General features: G+C 36.7%; 1 protein-coding gene across 2 annotated transcripts; it reads right to left on the bottom strand.

Moving 5' to 3' along the window:
• Window positions 1-87: 87 nt before the first annotated feature.
• sh3bgrl (SH3 domain binding glutamate-rich protein like) lies at window positions 88-23839 on the bottom strand. 2 transcript variants are annotated; one of them, XM_049484383.1, is made up of 5 exons: window positions 23551-23829; window positions 6802-6880; window positions 6537-6722; window positions 4330-4410; window positions 88-2560 (listed from the first exon to the last, which is right to left on the bottom strand). In XM_049484383.1, the coding sequence occupies exons 3-5, from the start codon at window positions 6696-6698 to the stop codon at window positions 2525-2527; spliced, it is 279 nt and encodes a 92-aa protein (XP_049340340.1). In that variant the 5' UTR covers window positions 6699-6722; window positions 6802-6880; window positions 23551-23829; the 3' UTR covers window positions 88-2524. The 2 variants fall into 2 exon arrangements, with proteins under 2 accessions (XP_049340340.1, XP_015457250.1); XM_015601764.3 differs by lacking the exon at window positions 6802-6880 and having other exon boundaries at window positions 23551-23839.
• Window positions 23840-24046: the final 207 nt, after the last annotated feature.

The raw sequence follows: 24046 nt of genomic DNA, 5'->3' as shown, positions 1-24046 counted from the left end.
GAAGTTGCCTCTGACAGTTCTTCCCTTAAAAAGTTCATTATTATTAAAACACAGCCCATCTACTGAGAAAGAAATGGGAACAACACGTTTTAATGAAACAATGTTTTATTTTCCTGCTCCCTTCGATAATATAAGTCTTTTTTTGGCATAACTTGTCCTCTTTGTACATAAAATAGAAAAAAAAAATGTACACAGCGTATCAAGACACTCGGAAGAAAGAGGTAAAGGTACACTAAGTAAAGTGAGTTACATTTGTGCTGTTCAGTAACATTAAGAGCCACCAGAGGATTTGTGATGTATGAGACGTTGTCTGCTACACAGAAAGCATTTCACTGTTGAGTCTTGGGTTTAATAGAATTAATGTAATAGAATAAACATATTGGAAATGGATACAGACATGTGACAAATTAAATATTTTAGTTTTCACTATTGGTATTGCAATAAAGTCAAAGACTAGGCTTAATCCATCTTCAGCAAAGACCATAGCATGTGATTAATAACATTTTCATATAGACTATTAATTAAACTGTAGAGACTAGAGACTTCAGACATGTTCACAATGGTGCTTGTGCTTTATATACACACCACTTAACACTCCTACAGTAACTTACTGTAAAATGTATGTACAGACTGAACGTTTTTCCACCAAAAAAAAAAAACCTTCCATTTGGGCTTATAAGAACTGTGGTGCATTGCCCACATTCCCACCAATTTCACTCCACCAACAGAGGGCGCTACATAGTGGCGCTGAACAGAAGCGGACATTAACGTTTCTGGTTTCAGAACCTACTTTTGTTGGTGACAAAAGCAACAAACTGCCGGTGTTGTGCCGAATTCAGCACCCCCGCCATGAAAAGCACCCCCTCTCGGCTTTAACTTTTTTTTTTTTTTAGAAAATGCAAATATCCAAGATACTGTTTTAAGCTATACTGACCACTAAGAAATAATGAAAAATAGTCATGTGACCAGCAGCCTTTGCTATGAGGGAGTGCTTTTCATTGCGGGGGGGCTAAATTAGGCACAATAGTAGTGCTAAAATCTGCACCCCGCCATGAAAAGCACCACCTCTTAGAAGCACGTTACGCATCGTCTTCTTGATAAAAGTGATGATAATCTGCTTTAATTTTACTTAGAAATACGCTCCCGAGAGAGGGTGCTTTTCCTGGCGGGGGTTCTGAATTTGGCACAACACCAGTTCCAGTTCCAGCAGCCTAGATGCTGAAACACCATCATGTTTTCAGGTTAATTCCTGGCCACACAATTGGTCCAATACAGCAGTTAAACGCTATATTAAGTGCTAAATGCTAGTACTGCCCATCATGAGCATGAGTTCCATGTAATAATGTTCTATTTCCTTGTGTGATTGTCCTTTTAAAGAATAATTTGGAAAATATTAATGCAAAATTAAAGTTTCTACCTTTTTTTTTGTTCACTTAGTGTACCTTTAAAAAAGTCACCACAATCTCAGAGATTAAAAGACAAAAGCAAAATCCTTCCATACAAAATGGCAGATTTAAGACTACAGCACTAGACTCTGACACCAGAGCGAAACATTTAAGAATATATAAGACGTAACTATTAGTTGTATAGCCCTTTAACGTTATGTACCAGGGGATCTTTTATGATGAAACTCTAGGGATGGACTGATGGACGCTAAGTGCATTCTGTGTTGCAATGCAGGCACTAGTTATTTAGGCTACATTCACACAGAAGGTAAAAGGGGCTCAAATTAGATTCAGAAATGCCTTTTAGAAATACCTTTTTTTTTTTTTAGAAATGAACCATATCTTACATTATATAACAACAGTTAGCTTTGCTTAACTGCGCTACATGCATGTGAATAAAAATCAACATGCGCTTCACATGAAGTTTCGGTTTCATCCTTGCCAAATCATTAGAAATATGCAGCAATTCATGAAGACAGCTAGGCTTTTTATTATCGTGCCTGTTTCCTCGTACACTCACATCATTTTTCCTTTCTTCTTGACATAAAAATCTCAAATCAGTATTAAAAACATTAGATTTAATGTTTGTTTTTTGCTGTTCAAATGCCACAAATGACGCATTTGAGCCTGATTTTTACCTGATGTGAGAACACAGCCCCATATACTTGCAAATGGCACTTTATGAACATAAACATAAACATATACCACCATATGAGCATTAAGTGTATGCTTGAAAACAGAACTGAACTTCTAAAAGAAGAAAGATGGCACATACTGTATAACATTCCAATAACTGGTATGAACGAGTGAGTAATCAATCCACTGTCGTAAGACGTTCATCTTTAAGACGTTTAGGAGCAGGATGGACAAAAACAGACCATCTATTTGTTTTTTTTTTGTTGGAGGGGACAGTAATGTCTAAAAATAACAGTAACGATAACGGTGGAATGTTAATAGGAGTGAAAGGACAGAACAGGTAGTAGTATTTTGTGTTTGCGGTCTCTGTCGGTGAAGAGGGGAAGCGCTGGAGTCTAGCTGCAGTCTTGGAGAAAATGGAGGGTAATGGAAGATGTTGTGGACTACTGCTGTTCTTTTTTGGCAAGAGCCTCCGCCTCCTGAAGAGAAAGAAAGAAAGAGAGAGAGAGAAAAAAAAAACATAGACAAACAATGACAAGTTAAAGATTTACTACTGTTTAACCCAGCACTGCTGGCAGGATCTTAGACAGCACTGCTTTCAGACAGTTTTGGCTACACAAATGGAAACTTCCTCCACATTTAAAACAGACGAAGACATAATCTGTCACATAGGAGTGACTCAGCAATATACACAAGTCTGCCATTTATTGGCAATGATGTTACACCTGTACTGCACCTGTATGCACTTAGAAAGATTTTATACCACACTGGTGTCAATGCTTTTTGTACAACAACGTATTTCAGGCTGTAGAATTCATACATAAGGAGCACTGGATTATAAGGCGCACTGTCAATTTTTGGGAAAATTAAAAGATTTTAAGTGCACCTGATAATGCAAAAAATATGGTAGTCACTGACCTGCCTACCTATTGTTTGTATAGCATATTGAAACAGATACCTACTAAGACTACAGATAAAAAGACAGTAGAGAGCATAAAAAGACAGCATTTATATTACTCCAAATTAAATTTGACTAATGGCCTAACATTAACAAGGACACAGATGCATTTTTCTGTAAAAAAACATAAAATAAAAATAAATAAAAAAATAAATAATAATAATAATAATAATAATAATAATAATAAATATATATATATATATATATATAAAATCATGCATATAATCAATGGCTGAGGCTACTGCCCGTTCCTAAATACAACATTTTTTTTTTTCTTTTTTATTTAGGTTATATTTGTCTCATATTAAAGTTTGCTTAATAACCTGAAAATGTACAGGGATCTATTTTAAGCTTTTATTTCTTTAATTGTTGATTATGGATTCAGCCAATGAAACCCCAAAAATCAGAGTTATAAAAGACCATTTACAGTGTCAGGAAGCGTACAAACAAAGCACAATATGACCTTATAAACCTTATTCACTGTGTGGAACAGCTGAATATTGGGTGCACCTCTAGTAAAACCATATGTGTACAAGCAAAAAGACGGCACTCCACCCACTTCAGTTCCCCACAAGCCATTTAGGGGGAGCTAGAGAGAAAAAACAGAAACTTCTGTCTGTGAGAATCTCATGTGAGGAGATCAGTGGTAAACTGTAATAATTATATATATTACTATAATGTCTTCAGGTTCCTCCAGCCATTAAAAGGACTAAAATTACAGTATTTTGCACTGAAACAATTTAAGTCATGTGAATTCAAGCCCTGATTCATGCAAGTAGCCAGCAAAGTGCCAGCCTGTGATTGGTCAGGCTTATGTGCTCAGTGCAGCATTTGCATCGATCGCCTTTAGAGAGATCATTTGCATATTACACATTCGGGTAGGACTTTAGCATTGCAAGCAAAAGGCTGATTAAGGAGTGAAACGTTCTGATGCCACTGCAGGCGGGGCGCCTGGAACGCAGTCGGGGATCATCAGACAGGATTCAGGACCCAGTGAGGCATGCTGCTGGCCTTTAGAAAGGGGGGTGGTGGGGCAGCAGCAGCTTAATTAACGCCGGGGCTGCTGGGAGCAGGACAGGGCCATGACTCCGCAGGGTTGTACCAGCGCAGCGGGGGCAGGCACCCGGCCTGCCAAATCCGATAGGGCGGCTGGACTCTGTGCCATTATTGTTATTCGTGCGCGGTCGCATTCCAGCGAGCGAGACATTCATAATATGCGAGGAGCGAATAAAAGAGTCCTTGTCTTTTATTATTTTTATTTCTTTCAGTGTTTGTTTTCTTTAAACATACCTTTGAACCTGGTGGAGCAGTCAAGCCTAGAAATGCATACACAGCGTTGTCTTCTCGTGCATCAAAAAAGGCCTCGTAGTTCTGTGGAGCAGAGGAACAAAGAGAAGAAAACAAAAAAAAAAATCACAGAAGTTCAGTTTGAGAGCTTAACTTAAGGTCTTAATCCAGATACACTCACTAACACACACATACACACACACACACACACACACACAAACACAGCAGGGCATACTGAATGTGACTCACATACTTGTATGAGCACTGTGTGGCTGGTTGAATTACAGACTAGGGATGGGCGATATGATCTCTAAAATAATATCACAATACTCCTGACGATACGACAAAACATTAAATAATATATATATATATATATATATATATATATATATTTCAAGAATACAACACTGCAAGAAAAAAATAATAATTCTATTATTGCATACATTATGATACGGCACACCCTTAACTGAGATCTTTAATCTGTCTCTAGTAGATATACAGCTTTGGAAAAAAATAAGAGACCACTTAAAAATGGTAAAAAACCTCTGGAATATAATCAAGAGGAATATGGATGATCACAAGCCATCAAACCAAGCTAAACTTTTATATTTGTATGATTTTTTGCACCAGGAGTAAAGCAGCATAAAGTTATCCAAAAGCAGTGTGTAAGACTGGTGGAGGAGAACATGATGCCAAGATGCATAAAAAACTGTGATTAAAAAACAGGGTTATTCCACCAAATATTGATTTCTGAACTCTTAAAACTTTATGAATATGAACTTGTTTTCATTGCATTATTTGAGGATCTTTTTTGTTACTTCAGCCATTTCTCATTTTCTGCAAATAAATGCTTTAAATGACAATATTTTTATTTAGAATTTGGGAGAAATGTTGTTTGTAGTTTATAGAATAAAACAACAATGTTCATTTTACTCAAACATAAACCTATAAATAGCAAAATCAGAGAAACTGATTCAGAAACTGAAGTGGAATACTTTTGCTAAAAACAGCAATGTGATAAATAGGGGTTAGTGATATAACACGATATTTCATAATATAATAAAATTGTATACTATTTTGCATGATATTCAAAAATGTTGGCTATATTATTGCATACAATACGATATGGCACATCGCTAGTACAGACAACCACAGAAAACCGATACACTCAGGCCTGTGTGTGTGTGTGTGTGTGTGTGTGTGTGTGTGTGTGTGTAATATGTGATATGTGCTCTTAAAGCAGGGGAACTGTGTGATGTAATCTCACGTGCACAAAAGAACACAAGCGAAGGGCAGGTCTTTTCCCAGCCTCCTGCTCCAGCTGTATTTGTCCTAAAGCTACTGCTGCTTTTGTCCCTGGAATTCAGCACTGCTTGTTTTTCATTTGCTGGAGCAGGCTCATCTGCATTCAGACCCTGTCAGGAGTCTATACAATTACATCACAACACAGGAAGAATTTGCAGTGGGTGAAACGGGAGGGAAGACTCAACACTGGCCTTTTGTTTTTTCTAGAATTTATTCAGACTAGAATTAATAACAGGCGCTAGGGCTGGGTGATATCACTAAAAACTTACATTTCAATAAGTATCAGAGAAATGCTATATAGCTACACTAATTAAGTATATCAATTTAATTCTTATTTTTACAGCCACTATTACTTTTTTTTAAAGGAGCACTTTGTATTTCACGGGAATAAAACAAGTGATGATTGGCGGGAGCGGGTGGTAATGGGACTAAAACAAACAAGAGTGAGTTTAAAAAAGCAGTCCCAGACAATTCAGCATTTATTTGCAGAAAATAAAATTAGAGTTTTCAGACCTCAAATAATGCGAAGAAAACTAGTTCATATTCATAAAGTTTTAAGAGTTCAAAAATAAATATGTGGTGGAATAACCCTGGTTGGTTTTTAATCACAGTTTTTTTCATGCATCTTGGCATCATGTTCTCCTCCACCAGTCTTACACCCTGCTTTTGGATAACTTTATGCCGCTACTCCTGGTGCAAAAATTCAACCAGTTCAGCTTGGTTTGATGGTTTGTGATCATCCATTTTATTCAATCTGGTAAAATCAAAGAAACTCATAATTTTTTAAGTGGTCTCTTATTTCTTTTCCAGAGCTGTATATGTATATATAGGCCAGGCTTAACTGCAAATACAGGACCTAGTCTTTTCTTATAAGTGATGTTATTTAAACAGTGTTTTAGACTGACCCCACAGTATCTCTCCTCATTGAAGATCTGTGGTGGGAGTGGGTTCCCTGTGGCGGGCCGGGAGTCTTCAGGTACGTTTTCCCGCATCCATTTCCTGTTGTCCTCATTGGCCGCGATGTCGCACTCCTCAAACTCGATCTTATTCGCTGCCAGGAAGCCCATGACGTCCTGCTGCTGCTTCTTGATCTACAGGGAAAGAGAGAGAATGGAGGAAGATTGGGACAGTGACCCTTAGCGGATGCTCTTATCATGATGGGTAACTGACCTCAAATGCCCCCACTTTCTGTACAAGACGTTCCTTTGTGAACAAACACTTACAGACTATCACGACTGAATGCAGTGCCCTGTTAGAGAGAGGAAATGGTTCTTAATTTTGGCTTTTCTTACTGTCTCACTTCCACAAACAAAGCTGATTACTTTCAGTATATATATATATATATATATATATATAAATTCTCACATGCAAGTCAATAAACAGTAAAGTGAACAGGACAAAACTGCTTTTAAATACTTACAGCATTAAAAATTGTTGATTATTTTTTCCCTACAAATTCTAGAAAAAGTAGTGGTTTAATAGTCTAGACCAAACAACTGAAATAGCAATAAACATATTGTTTTCACAATAACAATACTCTTGGCGATATGACAAAATATTGCATTATAAAAATTATTTTAAGAAAAAACAGTACTGCAACAAAATATTTTTTTTATTGCATACCATATGATATGGCGCACCCCTAACTGAGATATTTAAAAAATACAAGAATTTTATCAGATTTGTAACATAATAATCCAGAATATCAAGATACTAATAATAATGCATATATAATGGGAAATGAGAATAGTGTGATTTTTCCTTTTGCTAAAAACAGCAAAAAAAAAATAAATAAATAAATAATAGTACCCTGATATGATAATTAGGGGTGGGTGCTATGGTGCGATTTCTCAGGATAATATATTATTCACGATATTCAAAAATTGTAGGCGATTTTATTGTGTACAATATGATATGGCACACCCCTAGCCTGGACTATAGTTTAGACCAAAACTTGTAACAAAACTTGATCCAACCAAAATAATTGATTTCAGTCTAGATAAAATTTAACCTTCTGAGATAGTTCAGACTTTTGGATCAATTACAGCAGACTGAAACAGGCTATCATCGTCCAATAAACAATAGAAGAAGAAAAAGAACTGGTGTTGTGCCCAAATCTGACTCCTGCAACTTATGTATCTACTGTAACTGTAGACTAACCCTTTCTGAAATGTTAAAAATAAGTAATCCGTGGGTAATCTATTATGCTCATTTTACTGCATGACGTGCATGCACGTGAAGGGAGTCAGATTCTGACAGGCAGTTAGCATTTGGCACAACACCTCCACACATTAAAAGCAACTCTTCAAATAGACATCATGCTAATGTCCGATGCAAATCTGTCTACAAACCAAACAAACTCAAGTCAAGTATAGGGAGACACAGATGATGCTGACAGGATGCAAAAAGTTCATCAGTGCGAAACCTAAACAAATTTGGTCCAGACTTTAAGATGAACAAACGACAGCCTAACCTACAGTATAAAGCCTCTTTCACATGAATAAATGTTGTTATTTTAGGAAAACTAAAGCATTTGCATTATATACTATATGGCAGCCAGTCAACAGAGATTATTTACATACATCAGTCTTAAAGGCACAGTAGCACAAATGGCCTGTTTCATTTTAATGGATAAAAAGAGGTTTGCAAATGCTTAAAAAAAAAAAAAAAAAAAAAAAAGTTTGCATGCATTTCAAGATATGATATCGCAATACAATGCCCACAACAACTGTGACCCTGCGATACTCAACATATCACAAGACAATTCTGTATGATATTTCACGATTTTACTGAAGAGGATGAAATACTCTTAAATAATCGAATACCAGGAATTATGGATTTATTGTGGTGTCCATTTCACACAATTTAACAACCAATTCAGTGGATTATAGCGCCACCATGTGGAGAAATGAAGCAGTAACCTAACTAAGTCAAATTGGGGAGAAAGACAGGAAGTTTAGAAAGCCTGTTTTAATAGACATATATTTGTATATACATATTTGACGCCATGTATTGACGGAGCAAACTTTATCGCAAACTAAAACGATATGATACATCATGATATCTTATCAGGATATTTTATCACACCCCTAGCATGCATGCCACCAACATGCATGTTAAAATTAAGTATTTGGACAATATGTGTCAGTATCAAAATGAAGCAAAAAATAAACAAATTGCTTTTCTAATAAAAAAATATATATACAGGGTAGTCATTGCGCTATTTAAAAATGACCAGGATTATACAAAAATGTGACCCTGCGTTCACTGCCATCATTCTGCGGTGCCTCTGAAATTCAAGGCCGCAGTCAGGAAGAGCCAAAAACAGCACACCAGCCATTTCAAGGTTTAGCAGAGAGAGTATCTGATATCTATGGGGTGTGATGTCAATTGTTGATGTTTTTCAAAAGCCTCTGTTGCACCAAAACCCAGCCTGCCAGCTGCAATGACTAGAGTTTTAATAGTTTAAAAGTGCAATAAATCATACTGTTGTTCAAGCTTTACAGGATTCATTTCTGGGTAATGGAATGCTGTTATTATTATTAATATTATTATCTATGTGAGAGAATCTGCTTTTGAAATAAACGCTCCCAGTCTAAAGATCACAGTCAGGAAGTCTCTAAAAAGGTTTTTTTGCCTAAGCTAAGCCTGTGAGAAAGCAACCAGTGCTATCCCCATCAGTCAGCAGTGGCAGGGTTTTAAGGTGCTAGGATTTTCTAAAACAGTGGGCGGCTCTGAGAAAGAAGAATGACCCTAGAAGGAGAGACGGAAGCCAGGAGATCTGGAGGGACTCAGTCAACAGAGGAGGGAGTCGGTCAAGCACAAACCAAATAAGGCCTGCTGTGGGGAAGTCAGCCATGGCCGACTTCCAAATGCTGTACAACTGCCAGACAGAAAGACAGACAGATAGACGTGAGAGAACCGGGAGTGGGTTGAGTTTGCACACCAGGAGAGCTGCAGGCTTTATTTTTCGTGCCACCTTAACAGGGAAGTGGTATAATGAATAACAAGGAACTACAAAGCAAATGGTTCTGTATTGCAGGCACACTGAAAAGTAAAGGCTATAATATAATCAAGAGGAAGATGGATGATCACAAGCCATCAAGCCAAACTGAACTGCTTGAATTTTTGCACCTGGAGTATAGCATCATAAAGTTATCCAAAAGCAGTGTGTAAGACTGGTGGAGGAGAAGAACATGATGCCAAGATGCATGAAAAAAACTGTGATTAAAAACCAGGGTAATTCCACCAAATATTGATGGATTTCTGAACGCTTAAAACTTTATAAATATGAACTTGTTTTCTTTGCATTATTTGAGGTCTTAAAGCATCTCTGTATATTTTTTGTTATTTCAGCCATTTCTCATTTTCTGCAAATAAATGCTCTAAATGACAATATTTTTATTTGGAATTTGAGAGAAATGTTGTCTTTAGTTTAAAGAATAAAACAACTGGGACATACAGCACAGCTGCGAGCAGTGAACGCTGCACATTACTGCGTGTGTAAACAGCATGGAGCAGCAGAGACAGCGATTGTTCATAGCAGTATATTATCTGGCTAATATATCAGATTAAACAATGGACACCTGACTAATATACAGAGGCTGCATAATTTTGTACTTTTTTTAAATGTAATGTATTTTATTGAGATTGAAACAATAAAATGAAAATTATACTTGTTTTTCTTTATCTTTAATCAATAAAAAATCGAAAAATTGTGACGTGCAAAAGTATTCAGCATCCTTTATTCTAACTAAAAGTCCTAAATAAAATCAAGAGCAAAATCATTCACCTTTAGAAGTCATTATATTTTAGGTTTGTGTGCAATTTAGTCTCAGCACAAAAAGCATCATGAAGACCAAGGAACTCACCAGACAAGTCAGAGATAAAGTTGAGAAGAAGACGTTTAAAGCAGGATTTGGCTATAAAAACATATCCCAAGCTTTAAGCATCCCAAGGAGCCGTGTTCCACAATCCATCATCTAAAAATCAACCTGAACAAAGTATTCTGTATATAGAGTAATCAAAATTTCTTTTTCAATATATAAATGATTCTTTGTTTAGTTTATTTGTTTTTCCATTTGTATATGGTTCCATAAACCCCATAAAACCACCACTCCTTCCAGACCTGCAATCTTTAACTCTGTATTTGGTTGGGCGGAGGCCGGAATGCAGACAGTAAATACATGATAAGCCTCACCGTCGTCCCAGTTTGTTTATGCTAGCTCTGCTTTATACGACCAACGTTGATGAAGATCTAACACTCTGTACTGTCCCGGTTATTACAACTGCAGAGCAGGAAGAGGTCTATTTTTGAGATTATTAGTGTGAAGTAGAGGGATATGGCTGTGGAATGATTATATATGGACCAAAGGACTTGGGCCTCAGCGGACACACCTTCTGTATAACTGGTGTGAGATCATCACTTGCTCCACAAGTTCCAGTTTCTCTCTCAGAGCTTCAGCTGCTCCTCTACAGTCTTAGGCAGTTATTTATTTTAAACTGTTTATCTCAGCAGATTGTGCCATATAGCTTCTTAAAAATATTTTTAAAGCTTCTCTAGTAAAGTCAGTGGTTTTTTATAGAAGCATGAAAACTCACACTCAATAATCCTCCCACAATTCTTGAATTCTGCTATGGTGGAAAAAATGCCAAAGGTCATTGGATAGCAAATGTCAGGGGATGGCTTGTGAACACTCACTTATACACCTGTATATCGTAATCTTCGGACTACAAGGTGCACTATAAATGAAAGTCTATTTTCTGGTCTATGTTTATACACAAAGCACACCAGAGTACACGGCACATTTTAAGCGACAATAGTAAGGAACAAGGGTATCACCATGTTTCCTTTCTAATTCAGTAGGTCTTGCTGCTTGTAAATGCCGCCTGATAGCAATACGCTGAGGTACCCTGAGTATTCCTGTAACCCAGGATGCTATCAGCTAGCAGTTCATCCCACATAGCCCACAGATATTTTTGGCAAAATGTATATCATTTTTTTATTAATTGCAAGAAAATACTACTACAACTTAATACATTTTAAAGTTTTATATAGTATAAATAAAAAATTTCCATACATTCAGTTGAGACCAAAAACATCAACAGTAAACAGTAACTTTGCAAGACCCTAATTTAAGTGTAAAATAATAGTAGTGTAACAACATAGGAAATAAAATACACAAAAATAAAGTAATGCAACAAAAATCTACCACAAAACTAAAGTGTAACATATTTATTGCATGCAAACTGCAAACAAACTATCAAAGGTATAATAAATACAATAAATAGCAAAACAAATACAAAATAGACTGCATTAAAGAAAATATCACAATATGTTTTTTTTTTTTGTTTATTTTTGCTGATAATATATGGCACACCCATAGTATACAGCCCCACAAAGTGTAATGTATCTAGGATTTGCTTAATATCAATAATAATCTTTATAATAATGATATCGAATTATATCTGGCCAATACTGAAAACCAATACTTGCTGATGTATTTATTGCATGCAGGAAAAGGACCAAACAACGCTGCCTGCACTAAAGCAATTGGTCAACACTGGCCAGTGGCCATGCTACTTTAAAATTAATTGATTTAAACTTGTATTAATTTATTTTTATTAGTTCTGAAGTTATACCAGTTATAAACGTGTATATCAGCATTGACATCAGAAGATATGTACGTGTGTTGTCAGATATCGGCATTAGAGGCCGACCGATCGATCGGCCAGCCGATTTAATCGGCCGATTTTTGTTATTTTTTTATCAATCGGCATCGGCCGATTTTCTTATTTGGCCGCGCCGATTTTAATCCGGCACATCTGCGGGCAGCTACTTGGAACGCAGCGCAAGGTTTCAAGAGTGAGCAAGACTTTCAACAGGTAAGGCATCCATTTTTACAATCCAGTGTCCCAAAGTCTATATTTTCTCTCATGATTAGTAATCTGTGATGTTGCTTCATTTACTGAAAAAGAATAGAATTTCAACTGCATGGTGTTGTAGCATTTCTCTCCAAACGAAACTATGCTTAGCGTTGATGGCAGGAGTGCATTTGGAATGCGCCCTGACTATGCAAGGCAAGCCCTATCTATAAGCTCTAGTATAAAATAACTGACGTCTCTTCTTCAGAAACGAAAATCTAAGTAAATCAAATCAAATTAACACTTGATATTTTCAGTATTTAAATTATTTTTAGACGAAATGAAAAAGGGCAGGACTAAAACTGTTTAAGGATATTCACAGCATCAGCTGCGCTGAAATAATAATTACTGGTTAGTCAGGATTATTAGAGGACTGTACTTCTCCTTATATATAAACAGTGTTGGGCAGGTTACTTTGAAAAAGTAATTAGTTATAGTTACTCCTTACTTCTCCAAAAAAGTAACTGAGTTACTAACGGAGTTACTCCACTATAAAAGTAATTAGTTACCAGTAAAAGTAACTATCGCCTTACTTTTTATTATTCGCCCGTCAAAAAAAGGAAATCAATTATGCATTTACTATTATTATTAGAAAAATAACAAAAAATAACAAACGAAAATAAACCCAAAATGTTGACAAAAATATAATCTAACGAATTTCAAAAAAATAAAACGAAATTCTCCACACAACCAAAGAAAATTACTAAAACTTGTAATACTGAAAAAAGCGGAAAAACGCGTCTGGGGATGAAATTTAACAAACCAAGCCACACTCAAAAGAAATATGTATATATAAAACAAAATAATGGACAAAAACAACAATTTAATGCCCGTTAAAATGGTATTAATATAACAGCTTCACCAAAAGAGAATAGAGCTTAGATCGTGCCCAAAAAATCCGACCCAGCCGGAGCCCGTGCACATTCTGCCCAAGCCCGAACCATAAACTGTCATTATGAGCCTGACCCGATCCGCCCCATAAACTGTCTGTTTTTGGGCTGATTGAATGAGCGAAATATAATCAGAATTATGTTAATTAACACTGTAACATAGAAGCATAGAACTATTATTTAATTTAAATGATTTTTAAGAACAGCTACACACAATGCTGCAAGTCAAACGCGGAGGCGTTCACGTGCGCCCAGAGCTACGTGATTACAGTTTTCATTTTTATTATAGTTTAATTTTATTTTGTTTTTATTTTTTCTGTTCATTTTAGGGTGGGCTTGCTAGCGCGAGCGCTTTACACAAGAACTAAAGGACCACGAGTGCCGCGCGCTCGGCACAACAACTCCCGCTGTACAACTCCGCTGTACAACAGCGCTTATAAATAAATTAAACACAAAAATGAGGGTATTCTATCAGTAATTTCAGTTCGTTTTAGTTAGTTTTATAAACACAAAATCAAGTTCGAGATAGTTGTTTTTCCTTTTAATTACCGTTTTTATTAGATTCAGTTATCACAAATGTTTTTTTCACTTTCAGTTTTCGCTATTTCGTTCGCTTTAGTGAACAATAATAATTGGTTACTTAGCAACATTGTGATTATCACACCAGAGCTTTATATAAAATAAAAATAGGAGCCTGATTTCGGGTCGGTCCTCAGGTCAGGTGGGATTCGGGCAGAGAATCTAAGCTCTAAAAGAGAAAGCAGCAGCACCACAAAAACCGGAGCAGCTAAAAAGAGCTTAACGTCCTTAATTCGGAACTTGGGTTGTCCACGGCAATCACTGAATTGATTAGAGCACGCAAATCGTCACAATTGTGCCTCACTTCACCACGCCAAACCACAGGCACAGCGGCCAGAAGCTCAAGTTCACCGGACAGAGGAGGGGTTAACCAGGGCAAAGCGAAATAAAAAAAAAAAAGTTCATAGAGCTGCTAAAGTAACGTGCAGTAACGGGGTGTCGGAAATGGTAACGGCGTTATAGTTACAGTCATAGTAATTAGTTAGATTACTCGTTACTGAAAAAAAGTAACGGCGTTAGTAACGCCGTTAGTTTTAACGCCGTTACTCCCAACACTGTATATAAATAAGCTTTATTGTAAACGAATTAATAAAACAAATAGTTTCTAAAATAATGGAGTTAAAATAAAACATCTCTTTTTCCTTCACTACAAACAGACATTAAATCATGCCGCCTCCTGCTGTTCTGCTGTAAAACTCACCCGTTTAAAGCGGTTTGCGCTGTTAGATATTAAATGAAACGATGAGCAGAATTTTCTGTTTTGTCGGGTTCTACTTTAGAACCCCCTCCAGACTTTTCTGATAAAAGCTCATTTTATCCTGAACCTATAAAGTCCGCGCTCTTCAGCTTTCTCAACTCATTTTCCGCTCACGCACCGAACCTCCAGTACAGCTGATGAGACCCGTTTCTCTGGCTAAGGAGCTCATTTGAAGAAGAAAAAAAAAACAGATAAACCTATATTTAAATTACAGCACCTGTCTGTTTTTGCATTATTTATAATTTTATTCTTAATTTAAACGTCACCCATTTTTGTAAAATAATAGCTGCAGCCCTAATGTGAACATTTTATAACATTGTCCTCCCATGTCCATTCGTTTTCAACTGCATGGAGTTGAAGAAGAAATGAGCTTTGCCGTTTTGGAGTAACTATCTAAAGTTGTCACATTATGGAAGTCTTCTTGCACTCTGTTAAACATATTAAAATGAATAATTAATAGACTAACAGACTGCAACAAGTCATACATTTGTTAATTAGTAGGCCCCTACAGTAAATTTTATATAATAGCCAACATAATATTTCTACTATAAACATGAATATATAGTGTATATAGAACATATGTTATATAATGAATAAAATAAAATGTTATGGATAATACAATCTAAATAAAATTAATATTTTTTTTATTAACATATAGTGATATAGTAACATTAAAGTCACTATAAAATGCTAACCTTATTTTCAATAAATTGTGTGAAGTTTACAACTGTTGTGCCTCCTCTTACTAGTATGATTTTAAGCATGCCAAATAAATATAATACGATAGCATATCGGCCCTAAAAATCGGCAGGTCACATCGGCCATCGGCTGACTCTGACCACTAATGATCGGTATCGGCATCGGCCTTAGAAAAACCCATATCGGTCGGTCTCTAATCGGCATCCGCCCAGAATTCCCACATTGGTGCATCCCTACGTACAATATAATGCAATAAGAATTTACCAAAAGTGGTTTGAATCTGTTAAAAGCCAAGACTTTTCGCCAAGAATGTTTCCAATGCTGTAAATCAAACAAATTGGATCTTCACTTCAATTCCAGCCGAGAAACATCTCAAACCTCTCAAACGTCTGCCATGCCAAACCGACTTATGCAAAATAACCATTTGCCTATATGTAAACCAAGCTATTTTAGATGTATCACTATATGGAGGCATAGAGCACACATGCAAAACCAGCCGACAGCTGTGCTGTGCCTCGGACAGCTATGGAATGCCTGGAAATAGGCTGCAGCGTTAACTCAGCACTTATTGCGCAAGCTCTCCAGAGGGACTGTAAGAGGATAGCGAGGCTCCCCTCCAACTCGGACACTCTTTAGCAGCAGAAGAGCTCACAAAACCCTCATTGTAGAGATGCCAAGCTAAATTAAAATTTCAGGGTGGATGAGCCAAAAATCATGTCCCCTTTTTGATGGTTGTACCGCACCCTCCCTCCCTCCCTCATAAAAATTTGTCCCATGAAAAAGGTGCACAGTGTTTTTACTGGACGCATCAACAAACCTCTCCTTGTTCCCTCTTGCTGCTGCATATGGGTGGGAATGAACAAGCGCTAGAATTTTCCTCCCATTTCTTTATCTGAAAGTGTGGAATGCAGGAAGTCAGATGTGATGGGGGTGTTGAAATTGGAGAATAAGAATGAAACAATACTCAGTACAGTACAATGTTAACCTTAGCCCTTCCAAATTTAGAATTCTATTCAAATAGCACCACACATGACATTAGCGTAGCTCATATAATAATATTATCATAAACAAAGAGAGGCATTGTATGACTTGCCCTGAATTCAGGGGATGATGGTTAATGGTTGAGTGACTGCAAGAGTGACGGCTCCTACAGAACTCTGGGCCCAGTTATTAGAAAGATCCATGACTGGAATTCAGGCTTTCAGTTAACAGTTGTGCTGAACTCGTCAAGAGTTAATGACTTGAATTTCTTGCCTCTTAATGTGTTTGATAGCATCAGTTGTAAAGTTGTGAAGAGGCAGAGTTTGTATACAGTGAATAGCTCTACATTACAGCAAGAATTACTCATCTAAGTAAAGAAAAAATGACTGAAAAGAAGAATTTCAAGAATTTTGAAGAGAAGTATCCTCAAGTGCAGTCACCGCAAAGACCATCAAAATCATTAAAATGATGAAACTGGCTCTCATCAGGAATGCCACAGGAAACGATGACCAAGAGTTACCTCTGTTGTACAGGATAAGTTCATCAGAGTTAACAGCACCCTAGATAAGAGCACCTAAATGGTTCACAGAATATTTTGGTTTGTTTAACACTTTTAAGTTACTACATGATTCCTTATGCGTTCCTTTATAGTCTGGATGACTTCACTATTCATTTACAATGTAGGAAAAAAAAATAAATAAAAACACTAAATGAGAAAGTGTGTCCAAATGTTTTACTGGTACTGTATTTCATTCATTTTGTACAGGTGCGCACTAAAGCTATAGAGTGCTACTTCTGCCCCTTTGTGGAGAAACGGCTACATCAAACTACAGATGATGAATGTATTTGTCTACAGGTGTGTAATCCTCTTTATGTAGATTCTAGTAATCAATACTACTAATGCATTTTAACAATGAGAGTGTTATTTGACTATTGTATTTATAACTGTGCTTGATTTTACATATTTTCTTAAAGAACAAAATAACACTCAATCTGAACAGGTAAATACAAGCATACCTTTAGTAGTTTTCTATGTTTATAACTCTAGCCATCCTCATACCCTATAGGACCATCACTTTAGTTTCCATCACTTCAGCATGATGCTGCTGTTTTCTGAGTTGATACTGTACATACTGGATTCATCTCATCAGGATCTACTGTTACAGCCACAGGGAGAAGACTGGATCAATATCAATCAGTCCCCTGTAATGGCCTGCAGTATTGATCCTCTCCACTATTAACTCTCTACTTCAATGAACAGACAGAATGACAGGATCATTAGCATTTAACATATTTAGACATTTCAAATTAGCTGGATTATCTGGACTAATCTCTTCTGTTAACCAAGACCCAAAGTTATAATTAAATTAGTTTTAGAGGGAAAACAAGGAAAAATGATCAGCAGAATCCCAAATAACTTTAGGTCAGTTAAAAATCAGAGCCAGCATAAACAACCCTTTTTAAATGTGAACCACACTGGTTTGTTTTTAAGGATTATTAGCTTCAAGTACATGCATCAGTCTCTGACCATCATGAGGACACACCCTCTCTGGTTGACTAGTATGAGGTCATTGTTATTTTCTTGTGTTCCAGTTTCTCTCTCAGTGCTACAGCTGCTGTCTAGTCTTAGAGAGTCATTTATCTCAAACTATTTATTTCAGCATTTTTTTGCTTTCAGTAACACTACTCCTCATGGGAGAGGGGTTCATGAAGGGTTCAAAGGTAAAGGCAGTAGTGGTTCTATAGTATACAGACCCATGACAACTCTTAATTTTCAGGAGAAAGTAAAGCGCAGCGACTCGGTTCTGATACAACAGCTCACAGGCGCTGTTGTATTGTGCTGATCAACATCACCCTAGGAGTGATAAGGCGAAAGAGGCCATCTACTGTACCCACCCAGAGAGAGCAAGGCCCTATTACATTCATGCTTTTATGTCTAAACACAAATAAACCCTACAGCAATTTTCCAACATTCCTCGTAGACACATTTAGAGCAATAAAGAGTAACAGACTCTTAATAAAATAATACCCTCTACTACTAAATGTGCAGTGTGGCCTATTGTACATTGTATTAGTGCAGGAATGGGTCTATTTGGCTTTTCCTGTGGCAAACACCCAAGTATAGCACTGATTATTTTTGTTTTCTCCCCATAACCTCAATTGCTCAATCAAGCTGGGAATAAAATAGATTACTGTGTCTGATTTGTTCTTCAGTGTTATGTAAAATCGTAAAGAGGTAGCATTTCATATTTCTGTGCAATTCAAAGTCCTCTGAGTGCTGCCTAAATTACATGTTCCCCAAATAAGGGGCGTTTCAATCTGATAATAAACCATCCATTCCCCATGAAGTCGCTTCATCTTGTGGTGCTAATGTTGCGCCGCTAATTTGTTTACTGATAAGAGAGAGAAGTCTTTGTTCCTCTTCTGCTGAAGAGGCTGGGTTTTAAAACAATAAAATGTATTTATGGGCAAGTAACTTAATCAGGCATTATGTGACAATTATATTATAGATATACCTGATCCTAGAACAGCTTCTAAGATCACCTGACCTGACGTCGGTCTACAGCAATTTCTGACCTCTGGTATAGAGCTCTCTGTGAGTTAGCAAATAACATTTGGTAAATAGTTCTTTCACTGGTGTGGAAATCTGGAACATCATTTTACTGGCCAAGAGATTGCAGACAACAGCTGTAGTCTGATATAATTGATAATTGAAATATACTGTATTTCGGTATATTGCTTGACACAATGATTTTATATTGCGACAGGACCTTGGTTACTTTTAAATAAAGTTATGTTCCATGGGCTGGTCAAGATATTATTTATTATTAGGCCTGTAAATCATTTTTAGTTCACCACAAGAACTAGAACAAGAAGGAAAATTACTGATTAAATAGGCTATATAACCAGAGCTTCATTTTTTAACATTTAAACCATTAATATAAGACCACTTTATAAGGAAGTGTAATCTGATGCCAGTATGATTTTGCGTATTCATATTTGCCTTTACCTGGATGTGCATCCTGAATAATTTTGACATATAAAGATCAATTAAAGTAAAAAGTGCACTTAACGAAAAGTGCATTTAAACTGTTTTTTGCAAATGATTTGGCCAAAAAACAAAAACCTGAAAGAAAAAACAGATTGGCTGGTTTACATAGAGCTGGCTGGCTAGAATTAGCTTTTAGCCTAGCTCGAATACCCAACTTTCACCAAGCACACATTGAATTTCTGTTTTTCTTCTGTGACACTGATCACAAGACTCTGTACATGCTGTTGTCTATGTACCAAACTCTCTAATTATTCAACTAAGCCAAGATAAATACAATTTTCCAATCTAGAAATGAATAAACATAGTTAGTACAATGCAAAAACATTCAGTGACACAACAGTTTAGCAGCACACAAAAAAGATTTTAGCTAAAAAAAAGCAGAAGGAAGTTGGCAGATCTGTGTAAATAAATAGAAAATGCTTCCTCTGTAGAGAAACAAGTGAACAGTTAACACTGTTAACCAGTCTAGCTTTACAGGCTAATAATAGCAACAATAACGTATCATCTTCTCGTCACAAAGAACAATGTTTAAAAAAAGAAATGCAATGCAATTCTAATGTTTCTGAAGTCAGTGAACATCAGCTAGAGCAGCCTTTTTACAGAACCATCTCTTTAATCTTAGTCACGTCATTAACATTGAGACTATGCCAGCCAGCTTACTCATGTCTAGGAGTAACAAATATTGAATTATTACATATGTAATTGCAAATGTGAGCACTCCGAGTAAATAATTATTCACAATCTGGCCTGTGTATTTGCTAAATATCTTTCCACAATGAAACGTAATGCAATATAAATCAACAGATGTCGTTGCAATGTGACTAAAACACTGCTGAAATACATACAATCTAACCCAAATCAGTACAGCCCAAGTCAATTTAATGAAACATTTATTTCAATTTAAACAGTAAACCATGATCTATCAATAAACCTTTGTTTTCTACTCTCAGCATCCATTGCATCAGTTGAACACTTTTACACAAATTGTAATAAAACCAGAAATTGTGCTGAGATGTGGGAAAACTCAAGCACATAAAAAAAAACTACCTCTAAAACTGTATTTATTTATTCATTTTTTTTCAGTTCATCATTAGAGGTTAATGAAAGCAGCAACAAAGATGACCCTGCTAAACAGCACAAATATAATCTTTATTTCTTTCTTCAGGGCTCAACAACTCTGGAGCTGTTTCAGCAAACCCCAACTGAGACATGAAAAACTAAACTCATTAGGGCCTTCAGCTTTTTAAAAATGAGCACAGATTCACATTCCTTCATCTACAGTCACACCAGTAAAATTAAATACAGTCTTAGCAACAGTATGAAAACCCCCCAGTCCACCATTTATTAACTAACTGAATGAAAATGGGTAACAAATCCTCAGCAGGCAACAAACTTCCATATGGCATTTGATTAAAAATCAACAACACCTGTAATCTGAGCCAGAGTACCCAAACATTCACATACCGCAAAGTTATTCACTTACTAACATACTTATGAGCTTGATGAAAAATAAATAAAGATACTGAGATCGAGAGAGAGAAAGTCTATGTAGTTAAAGCCATGTGTGTAACAGGAAATGCAAGAGGTTGAACACTAGTGCATACACACCCCCTGTTATGCACATTTATGGCATTCCCTTCTCCTAACACACCTGAATAAACTAATCAGCTCATTAACAAGCCCTTTGAGAGTTGGTGGGTGTGGTAAAGCAGGGAATCCTCTACAATGTGCTGCACAAGGACTAAAGAACACTGTTTTTGGTGATGTTAATGGTAAATCTGAATAAAGTTGTAAAGAAGTTTCGCTTGGTCTCTCTACATGCAATGCTCAGTTGGTACGGTTGTGTTTATTTATTTTTTTTATATTAGTTTTAGGTCAAGACCTATGTTTCAGACATATGTCTCAGACAGACATCAGGCAGCATATTCTCAACTATTTTGCATATTTTGTTTAGTAACTTTGTGTGATGCAGCTTTCAGAGGCGTTAAAACTCTTCAGATGTCTGGTTCCTATCAGCATGTCAGCATGGTATATCAATGGTGTGCACAGACAGAGAAAAGAGAGTGAGAGAGAGAGAGGAAAAAAAGAGAGAGAGAGAGAGAGAGCGAGTCAGAGGCTCTAGTGAAAGGCATGTGTGTATAACAGGAAACACACGAACACGTCCACCCTAGTGCACTTACTTTTTTTTTCTCCAACATTTTTAGGAGTTAACAACCTGAGACCAAACTGTTTTTACATCTGTTTTTAGCATTTTTAGCATTTATCCATTCTGAAATATAATGCAATCATCCTGCAGTGGTCAAATTTAATCCATGTTCATTTCTTGATGTTATAATCATTTATTTCCCCAAATTCTCAATGATGTTTCTGCTCTGAGCTCTAAAAGTGTGCTTTGGAGTTACATAACTTGGGTCTCTTCTAAGCATAGCATCATCAGTAAACTTACCAAATTAGGAGGAGTCAGCTCTGCAAACTCAAGTCACGTCTGCAGGCTGTGGCTTTGGGGGAACAGACCACCAAAGAGAATTGAGTTTAATGACGACAATATAAACGACCTCAGGATTTAGAACTTGTGCTTAAAAATGAGGCTAGAACTTGTGGGTTAAAACTCAAGCACATAAAAACTAATTTTTTTTTTTTTTTTTTTTTTTGCAGTTTATCTTTGGAGACTTCCGAAAACAGCAGAAAAAATTACCCTGCTAAACTGCAGAAATTGCATCTTTATTTAATTTGAGTGAACTTGGGGCTAGCCCCAGGCTAGCCCTGAAGCTGTTTCAGCAATCCCTAACTGGGACATGAACAACTGAAGACATTAGGGCCTTCAGCTTTTAAAAATGAGCACAGATGCACATTCCTCCATCTATAGTCACTCCAGTAAAATTAAATACAGTCTTAGCAAACGTATGGACACTGCCAGTCAAATAAGAAACACATTTTATTGAGTTTCTAAATAAAACTAGGCAAAAAAAAATATAGAATATAGATTCATATAGAAGGGTGCTTTTTTGCCTACGTCTATTTTTCTTTATTTCTTATTTTTTTCTTTTTGTTGTTGTTGTTGTGTTATTAATGTGGCTGATATTAATGCTATTAGGTGTATACAAGTGTGGGATAGTCTAATACTAACTTTAGAACTCATCTCATTTTAACGTTTATTTAAACAAATACAAATTAAAATGATAAAAATGCATTTTAAATAATTTACATAATATAAATAATATACATATCTGCACCTAAATCAAGTATCTACTCATAGTACTCTTTCACATAGCTAGTTAAGCTAGCTTTACAACACCATTATTACTAACTAACTAGCTAGCTAGCTGTAAGTAGCTATATAACCTGTCATCATAAAAGAAACTGGAAGGCATTTTCTTTCTTCTTACTCTCTCTCTCTCTCTCTGATATTTTTTGGCTTGAGTCTAGCTAGCTTAGGTGACAATGACACACATACAGACACACACACACACACACACATACAGAGAGACAGACTCAGGAAATGGCTGCATCACTGTGTGCAAAAAAAACTGTCTGTTCAATGCCATATTTAGAGTTATTTATTGAGAGCTGGCTATCTCTCTACTTCCTATGCTGACTGTGTTCTAGTGCAAGCAGCCTGGTCAAGATCCCTTTCTCCATTTCTCTCCCTTTCATTGGAACAGCATCCTGGTCTCTGTCTGTCTTTATGTCTCTCTCTTTCTTTGTGTAGTTATGTTTCTCAACCACATCCTTTAGGTATCTAGAAAATGTGAGCACACTCTCTAGTCTAGGCAACATCCTGTAGGTTAGCTATCTAGTTAAAACATAAAGCAAAATAAAGCAAAGTGTCCAGTTCATTGCTAACCTAAAGCACCACCCTGCAGAAATGCTGCATGCTCCTGGCATCTCTGTTAACAGCAGCTAGCCTCAAATCCTCTACAGAAAGCTCATCTAACTGTTCACAAAATCAAAGTTAATCTATTAATCAGTCATTAGCATCGTGCAGTATTGGTTTTTTTGTATATAGCTGTATGTAAGCTGTTTGTCAGTGAGCTTACCGAGGTTGATCCGGACGACGACGCAATGTAAACTTTGATCACCATGATCTTCAAATCCTGTGAGACAGAGGAATCCCTGGCGAGCCTTCGGGGCTGCTGACAAAGACACTGAGGGTGGACTGAGCTGCACTTTCCCTCGCTGTCCCTCTTGTTAAAATCGCTGGATATGTTGGCCTCTCAGCGAGATAAGCTAGCCAAGTCTGTCTGCACGCCTGTACAGACCGCTTTTAGTCCTCCCAGTCTTCTGGAGCTAGATGGACTTCACAACTTCCCCGCCTCCTTTCTCTCCTACCCACCCCTCCCCTACACTGTGCTACTTATAATATGCAAAACGTTATGTGTCCATCTGTCTGTCTGTGAAAATATGGACTTTTAAACCTAGATTAAGTGTAATAATGTAACTGTTAGCGAACTAGCGAACAGAGCTCCATCCTTGCATAAACATAGTTAGCTTAGCTTGCTAACGATAGCTACTTGTACTGCTGCTAGAGCTAAA

Source organism: Astyanax mexicanus, chromosome 10, assembly GCF_023375975.1.
Source record: "Astyanax mexicanus isolate ESR-SI-001 chromosome 10, AstMex3_surface, whole genome shotgun sequence".
In the NCBI taxonomy this organism is placed as follows: Eukaryota; Metazoa; Chordata; class Actinopteri; order Characiformes; family Acestrorhamphidae; genus Astyanax; species Astyanax mexicanus.
Note: the sequence above shows the minus strand (reverse complement) of the source record. Positions and strands in the feature narration are given on the sequence as shown.